The 9119-nt window shown below is 34.2% G+C and overlaps 1 protein-coding gene across 1 annotated transcript; it reads right to left on the reverse strand.

Moving 5' to 3' along the window:
* Positions 1–5809: 5809 nt before the first annotated feature.
* LOC104237463 (probable pectate lyase P59) lies at positions 5810–8746 on the reverse strand. Its single transcript, XM_009791619.2, has 5 exons — positions 8398–8746; positions 7713–7966; positions 7473–7622; positions 6861–7372; positions 5810–6183 (listed from the first exon to the last, which is right to left on the reverse strand). The coding sequence occupies exons 1-5, from the start codon at positions 8595–8597 to the stop codon at positions 5956–5958; spliced, it is 1344 nt and encodes a 447-aa protein (XP_009789921.1). The 5' UTR covers positions 8598–8746; the 3' UTR covers positions 5810–5955.
* Positions 8747–9119: the final 373 nt, after the last annotated feature.

Genomic DNA, 9119 nt, shown 5'->3' on the forward strand with positions numbered 1-9119 from the left:
AGGGCCAGCCCTGATATGCCAGAGTTTAGAGAGATCTCCAGGGATCCCTAATCAATACATATACCAGAGGGGCAGAATTTAATAATCTAGGAGTAGGGTGAGATTGCTTGACATAATGTTGAAAGACTTAGTAAAATAGATTATAGGTGAAAGATTCAGAAATAGTTTTAAAGGTACTGGGAGTGACCAGTTTATTTGAGAAGAATATCAGGAGTAAGAAACAGTTTTGAAATCATTTTGAAGAAAGCATACTCAACAAACAACTCAATTGATCATAGAGTACCCAGGTTCACCCAACAAGTAGACTTACAAACAGGGGTGAAAGGGATTGTGAACATATAGGGTTGAAAGCACATAAATAGGGAAACATTTAATATAGCAAGTGTACAGAACTACTAGGAGTCTACTGAATCAGGTTAATCATGGTACTATTCAGTTAAGACATAGAGAAGGGATGTAGCAAGATCATGTTAAAGACAGAGATGTGTTGAATAGCATAGGACACAATCAAGACCAATTGGATGCACAAGAAAACTAAATAACTAACATAGTCATACCAATTAAAGGGAGGGGATAAGGGACTAGGTAAACATGCTAGGCAGGTATCAAAGAACTAAGTGGAGTTAGACATGCTGATTACACATAAGGCATAATTTAGACATGCTTAATAACATCAAACAGAGAAACAAGTTGAGTAACTAATACATGAATAAACATGGATGTATAGACATGGTGCACATAAAGTTGAGTTTCAAAACATAACTAGAGACATACCAGTTATAGAAGAGAACGCAGGATGTAAAAAAGAAAGGCAGTTCCACTATTTAGCCTTGGCTTTCAGCCGGCTAGACCAACAGTTAGCACAAGTAGCAAAGAATGAAGAGAGAGTTTTAATGTATGTGTGTGTATTCTGAACATTGTTCGTGTGTTGAAGGAGCAGAATGAGAGTGTATATATAGCACTTTAAGGAGTAAAACAAATAAGGTAAAGAATCATAGTTCAATCAATTAGGAGCAATTAATCAATCACAGAATCAATTCCCATAGAGGAATCCGGAATAGACCCATTAATTGGGGGGCAATCAATTAACGGTCACAACATGGGGTCTAATTAAGGTAAGGACTCAAAAACATTCCATGTAGGGAGTCAGTATAAATCCCAAAACCATACTGATAACCAATTGAGGAAAGTATGACCAATTAAAGTCACAAATAAAGAAACATATAAAATTTCAGCACTAACAGGTCATTTATTCGGAATTATTCAGTAAAAGCTTCAAAGAATGCTGATTTTATAGGAAAGAGTTATTCAGATTCCCTAAAATAGAAATCAATTAAGCAAAAGAAAATCCCAAAGAATGCTGGAATTAACAGGAAGATCACTCAAATGCCTAAATAGAATCAGTTAATACGACTGATTCACAGACATAAACATAATAATTGAGGAAATCAATGTTACCATCAGATACATCTAGGGTTCGAGCATACATACGAAAATTAACCAATCACGTAAAGAGATTAACAGATTAAACATTGAAAGTAGAAAAACCTCTTGAAGAGAAGTCTGGGAAGAATCTTAATTTGAAAAAACTTAAGGTTGATTGACAGTATAGGGGTCAAAGAACCCTTAAAGAAAATAGCTATGGAAACTTGAAAGTACTTCAAACATACAGAGATTAGAACAACATAAGTCAGAGAAATCAATGACCTAAAGTAGCGTAGTGCTAAAAATCATTTAGTAGTAGAGAAGTAAAAAGAACTTTAAAGAAATGCCATCAGAATTTGAAAATACTTCGGATACATAGAGGTTCAACCAACAAACAACAAGAAAACCAAATCCTAGTATAACAAAGCGCTCAAAAATCGGTTAATCAGTAAAGAAATTAGGGAACCTTAAGGAAAAACCAATGATGAACTCAAAATCGTTCCAGATCTACAAGGATCTGGACAGATTCAAGTCCAAACACAAGGTTTTTGAAGAAAAGAGAAAGGGAAAAGAGAATCTGGTCTCCGAATCAGATATTTGAATTGTAAAACATTGATAGAAAAGAACTAACAGACCATCAATGGACTCTCAGAGGGTCTTGAACAAGATCTGGACTAGATCTCTTTGAGATTTTTCCATGAAACCACACAAACAAGCAACCAGGAGATGTATGAGACAGGCAGGGGTCTCAAACACCCAAGAAAATCCATGGATCGAGTGAGGATCGGAAGGATTAGGGCTGGTTTTAGGTGGCGGCGGCTAGGGTTAGGTCTCGGTCTCAGAGAGAGTTTGAGAGATGAGGGAACGAAGGGCGGCGAAGTATGGTGGAAATGAATTAGGTTAGAAGGGGGTTGTTTGGGATTAAGAAAAAGGTAAGAAGTGATAATGATCGTTGATCTCTATGATCAACGGCTAGGATTTAATGGGTTTGGGGCCGGGTTTAATTTGGTTTGGGCCTGGGGTGAATTGGGTTAGGGACCCGGTTTAACTGAATTGGGATTGGGGTTGAAATTGGGCTGTTTAATTAGGCTAGATCCGAGAATAAGAGGGCTATTTATTAAATACCTATTTAATTGATAAAATAATTTTTTAAAAATAACTAATAGATTATAAAAAAAATATTCATGCCTAGAAATGTTTTTAAAATAGTTACTTAATATTTTAAAAATGTAAAAGGCTATTTTCTGGTAAAATAATGTAATAATGCATGCATGGGCTATAATTGCAAGGTTATTGCAATTGTAATCAAAAGGTGTAAATCTGGCCATTTGTGAAATAATTTGAACTTAATATGGCTATAAATAGAAAAATTAAATCGATAAAATGTTATAGAGTCGTTTGTGATGCAATTTTGTAATCATTTATATAAATAAAATACTAGAATAAATTAGTTTAAAAAATATATAAATTATGAAAAAATATCAATTGACGCTAATGCATTGTATTGAAAGTATATATGCACTTTAAAATATTATATAAAAAAATTGGGTATCAACAGTCGTGCCATGATTATGAGAATTAATGCACGAAGGATGATGTCGTGCTATATTCTGTGAGTGTAAAAGCACGAAGGGTGATGTCGTGCCACATTATTGAGAGTAAAAGCACGAAGGGTGATGCCGTGCCACATTATTGAGAGTAAAAGTACGAAGCGTGATGTCGTGCAACATTATTGAGAGTAAAAGCACGAAGGGTGATGGCGTACCGTTTTTGTTGATTTCTATGGTAAGAACGATAGTAAAAACATGAAGGGTGATGCCGTGCACTTTTTGTTTGCTGTATTTATTTGTTGTTATCAATTCAAGTATTTTAACGGTTCAGAATTTCCTTACTGCTGTGATCCTTTGTGTTGGAACTCATAGTATTGTCAATACCTCGCCGTATTTATATATATATATATATATATATATATATATATATATTTCAATACCTCAAAGTTCAATAATTTCACACATTTTTTATTCAATTAGTTTCTCAATTAAATTTCCTTAAATCGTCTGAGGTTGTAATCTACTTACAAAAAAAAAGGAACTTTTACTAAGTTGTAAATTATTAAATCCCATGGTAAAGGTAATAATTCATTCGATGTTGCATTTTAATTGAAAATGGTACTTTCTTTATTCAAATGATTTCTAAAAATAACTTCATCTTTTCTTGTTGAGTTCCTAATTGGTTTAGAAGCGGTACTCTACTTCATGTTATGTAAATGAGACTCCTTGAACATTTTAAATTGTATAGGTTATGGACCCTATGTACTGAGTAATATGAGAACGTTGTTGTGCAAGGTGAGACAGAAATATGTGGGCACAAGGTGCCGGGTGTGCCAAAGGTTTGGTAATTGAGGTTATGATATGAGACATCGAGTTTGAGATGGCTGGAATTTATGCATTAGAAATGATATGATTTATTGAGATGACATTGCCTTCCTTATTGAGTACCTATTTACTTGTCGGTGTTCCAGCTATGTTGGTGTTAATTTCCTTGGTTGTCTTTCATTTCCATCCGTGTGTCCTTTTATCGTTTCTACTAATTGTAGTTTGTTCTCTCCATGTTGTTGATGTTACTTTGTTATCTTTATATTAATAGTTTATTATCATGTCCCGTTCTATTTATTTGACCAGTAGGTGTCCGGACTGTTCCTCGTCATTACTCCACCAAGGTTAGTCTTGATACTTACTGGGCATCGCTGTGGTGTGCTCATACTACACTTCTGTATATTTTTTATGTACAGATCCAGGTATTTGATCGATAGTAGCTGTACGGGTTGTTGCGGTGGAGAGTCAAGGTAAACTTGTTGTAGTGGTCCCAGGTCTCAGAGTCACCTTCAATTGTACTTATTTCCATATGTTCCTTTTGTTTCAGAATAGTGATGTATTAATTATGTATAACTACTCTTAGAAAGGCTTATGACTTGTACCACCGGTTTTGAGAATTGTAATTTGTTTAGAGTAATTTAATTTAAAGTTAGTAAATATTCATATTATTACAGAAAATGTTAGGCTTACTTAGTTTAGAGATTAGGTGTCATCACGACTCCTTTGGAGATATTTTGGATCGTGACAGTGATTTTGGTCCTCGCAATATCCAAATAAACAAATTTAACATTCAACTAGGTACTAACTGTATTTTGCGGAAACTTTCATAATCATACATGATATTAATTGTTAAACCATGAGGTGCTCTTTTAAGTCGTTTTGATACTTTGGATTTCTTATTTTCTGAGAAATAAAACCCTTAAATTTGTTAAAAGTTGTTAATAATAGAACTTCAAGTGCACAATTTATTCACTAAAGCTTAAATAAGGTACGTAGTTAGTTAAATATCATAAGACCTTAAGTCTAAAAGTTACTCCATGGACAAAACGAATGATTAGAAGTGCAATATCTCATCCGAAAAAGAAAACGTAACTATATCACCAGGTTTATTCTTGCTAGTGTTTGAATAGTATATATGTAGTATGTTCTATTAATTTAGTGTTCATTCAATTATACGATGTTATAAAAGCTAAAGAAGATCTTAATTATCCTTCCCTGATATATTATATACATAGAATTAGAAATCAAATCCATGCATATTGCCGGTTTTTGAACTCTAATAATAACTAATCATACTAACGTAACTTTACAGTGCCACTAAAATATCTGATGTCTTTCAAAAATTTACATTAAATTATTTGATGTCCTATATATGTGTAACAAGTGTGGGTGCAACAAATTCTTGCATTGTGACTTTCAATGTAAACTTATTATAATATACTCTAATATCGGAACAAATCAATTCATGAATGATATTTTATAGCAGATCGGACACCATCTCATCCTCCTTTAAAAAGCATTATTAGGACTTCTCAAAGTTGTTAATCTGCTTCTTTTCTTCGTTAAATTTATTCACAATTAATAAGAGATGCTTGTTTTGGAAGAAAAAGTAGTAAGTACTTCTCGACCTATTTTCAAGAAAGTTTGGCTAGAGAAGAAGATATTAAATGATAGTATGACTTAGCGGTTAATAAAAACCAAATGAAAAACATAAAAGATCAGCTTGAATCTTAAGCTCACAAGTAAAAATTATATGATTTTCTCTCATGAACACCATAATCTTGTGGTTTTAAGTAAAACTCTGGATTTGTTCCTTTTTTATGCTTTGCACACATGAAAAAGAAAAATCACTGCAGTTTCATTGTTTAATCAACATTTTATTTCTTAAGTCAAAATAATATTCAAATTATCTCTCATCTCATGACTCAATGTAAAAGTTAGCCCTAGTAATAAATTACATGCACGATGCCATAAACTAGGCTACGTACAGTTGCTGAGGCACTGTTGAATTAATCAAAAAGAATTTCTTTTCCATAACCGAAACATTGATTACAAAACTAAAAATACTCAAAATTGAGAGTGTCTCGATTATGTACAAAAATATACTGTATAGTATCCCGTGGTGGTTATAATATTTTTGAATTCCTGGCAGTTTCTAACAAGCCTGTCCTACCTTGCAACCAAGTGCCCCTGCAAACCTTGTAATCCAAGTGACTTGATCTGCTGGTGCTGCTGATATTCCATCGTAAAGATTTTGATGTTTCTTTGACCAATCAGGATCACCAGATTGAACAAAATATGCCCCATTCATGTATAAATCTCCCTCTGATCTCCATGTCCACTGCATCCACACTGATTCTGGAGAGTACTCCCTCTTTGTAATCTGTTTTTGCACATTCATAATAATTAGTGGAATAAAAAGGGAGGGGGGGGGGGACCAAAAGTTTCTGTTTTCTTTTTTTCTTCTTATTAGGCATTCGGTATTCAAAAAGCACTTGCCCGATTAATTCAGATTCGCGACATATGAAGGGGCAAGTGCAAAAATAGCCGTTCTCAGGTATGCTATTTAGATATTAGAAAGTACTTATTTTGTCCAGAAATTTTAAATTAAAAATCTTATTTTCAAGACAATTTGGGATATTTTTGTCCTAAAAATTTGAATTAATTCAGGACGCACTGGCTAATTCTTAAATAGTAGCTCTTTAGAGTGGCTACCTGGTGTCATTTCTACACATATAAAACCTCTAAGATGGCTAATGAGATAATTTTCACCGTATGGCCACTTTTTAAATTTTGTCCATGTTAGCGCAGTGGGCTAACCTGGACAGAATTCAAACAATGGCCTCAAAATAAAGCGCTTTACCGCACTCACGATCCAGAAAGGTTAAATAGTGCAATTGGTTGAATACTGAGTTACTTACCTAGAGGAGTAGGGATCAATTCCCACTTAATACTTCATTGTTTTTCTCCATTCTTTAGTGGTGAACACATGTTGGCTCGTAAAGGATCAAAAGTTTTGAAAATGAACAAATAAACAAACAAATAGAGGGGATAAATTACCTGCTTCTTGAAGATGTCAGGAGGAGCAATGAAACGATTACCCTGGCTAATAATGGTAGGATTTTTACTACCACCAATAGCATACATATTCCAGTGAGTATAGTCATTATTAACAACATGAATGTATCCCCATCTGCACCTCGGCATTCTCTGCACCAATCTCTTTCCAAAATGATTGAATGCTAGTGTAATTTGCATTTGTTGATCTATTGAAGAACTATCACTCGCACCAAACAACATCACCTCATTATGATCTGTGAAATGGCCATTTGATATGGTGATACCGGTGGATCCTTCAACAGCATCAATAATTCCATCATAGCAATTCCACATTGACACATGATCAATCCAAATATTGGACGCACCAAATATGGAAATGCCATCTCCATCACTCATTGTGCGTAGTCCAATATGGTCTACTGCATCTCTAACCATGCCACCATTTCCTTGGACAATGTCATGAATGTGTAGGCCATGGATAATCACGTTTTTTGTATACTGGATCATGATACCTGTCGAGATATAACATGAATATATAGGTAATAAAAAGTGTATCCTTTCAAATAATTTAAACTTTAAATGTGATAATCCACAATCAAGTATAATATATACCAGCGCCACCAGCAATGTGAACGTTAGCCCCACGAGCATCGATAGTTTTATCACTCTGCATGATCAACTCCTGGTGCAGCCTAATGGTCATTCCTCTATCAAATATGATCCACAATGGCTCCTTTTGAATAACAGCATGACGTAGGGTTCCTATTGTATTGCAGACATAATCAATTACATAAAAGTGTATTTTCTCTAATAGCTTAAACTATTTAATAAGATTATCAGACAATATAATACCTGGTTTTGGGTCGGTATAATCATCTGAAGAATCATTGACGACATAGAACCTGCCGGCCTTTCCGCCAGTGGCCTTGGATCCAAAGCCCATTGCACAATCTGCTAGCTTTTTCCTGTTGTCTGCCCAATTAGGGTCACATCTCCAGCACTTATCGATTGGATTTGTGACCATACAAGGGCCCGTGTATTTTTTAGTACCTAGCTCCCTTCTTGTGTCATTCTTTGGTATTACTTCACTTAATTCCTTCATAGCACTGCATGAAGAGGGTATATCTTAGCAGCATAAGGATCTATCTTTTGCTTAAACATGGGAGAAAATTTCAGGAGTTGTTGCATGAAAGTCAAACCATAAACAACCCAAGAAATTATACTGAACGTAATTAGCTTGATTAATAGTTTAATTTTCCATATTAATTAAAATCCTGAATTGATGTCATCAGATCCACATTCTTGGTCTTTTATATAATTATATTTGATTGTGTACCAAGTTTAAGGAAAAAAGATTTTTGTAACTTACGAAAAGTACATATAAAATTTGTAATCTTAATTTATGTGACTATAGAAGTATGCACGGGTCAAATCTAAAGTTAAAGTTGTAAATTTTTTAAACAATAGAAGGCGATGTTACAATATAGAAATTATTACATAGATAATTATTTCAGAGAGATAGAGGAACTTGACATACTCACGGACTTGTTTGTTAAATGCTAATGTGACATTTTCAGGTTCGCTCTCATAAGTTTGGAGAGCGACCTTTCTGGCTTCCTCTGCTCTCCTCCTCCACACTTCGTCGAACTCTCCAATATGAGCCAAGAAACTCGGAATTATTGCGGTAAATATGAAAAATAGAACGAAGAACGAATGCATCACCTTAGGTCCTTTCATTTTTATTTATATATTTATAGTTTTTTGCTTTTTCTTGTGTTAATGGTGGCCGGTCGGGGTCGAACCGTTGGCTCACCGGAGGTTCAGACCCTAGCTTGACCAACCACAACTATCTTTTTTATCTCAGTTAATCCTCTCTGTCTTAACAGAGAAAGATAAAATTTTCTTTTGGATTCTGGTAAAATATTGCTTAAATAGGAAGACTTCTCGGGACATTGGACATAGAATAATCGCAAAATGCTCACATCCATTATTTACTGAAGTGAACCACCAACACTAGTTCGTTTTTCAGTTTTCCTTAGTTACCTCTGGTCCAAAGATGCTGATAAGGCGATGACTATCAGCCAACGTTTGAAATTACAATACTTACTAGTAATATTTAGCAAGGGTGTGATTGAAGGATTAAATATTTATTTTCTGTTTCATTTTATAAGACACTATTACTACTTATAAAATCAAAAAAAAAAAAAAAATCCTTTGACCATTTCTCAAGTAGTATCTTTTTTTGATTGTTTTACATTA

The sequence above is a fragment of the Nicotiana sylvestris genome, chromosome 2 (genome assembly GCF_000393655.2).
Source record: "Nicotiana sylvestris chromosome 2, ASM39365v2, whole genome shotgun sequence".
NCBI lineage: Eukaryota > Viridiplantae > Streptophyta > Magnoliopsida > Solanales > Solanaceae > Nicotiana > Nicotiana sylvestris.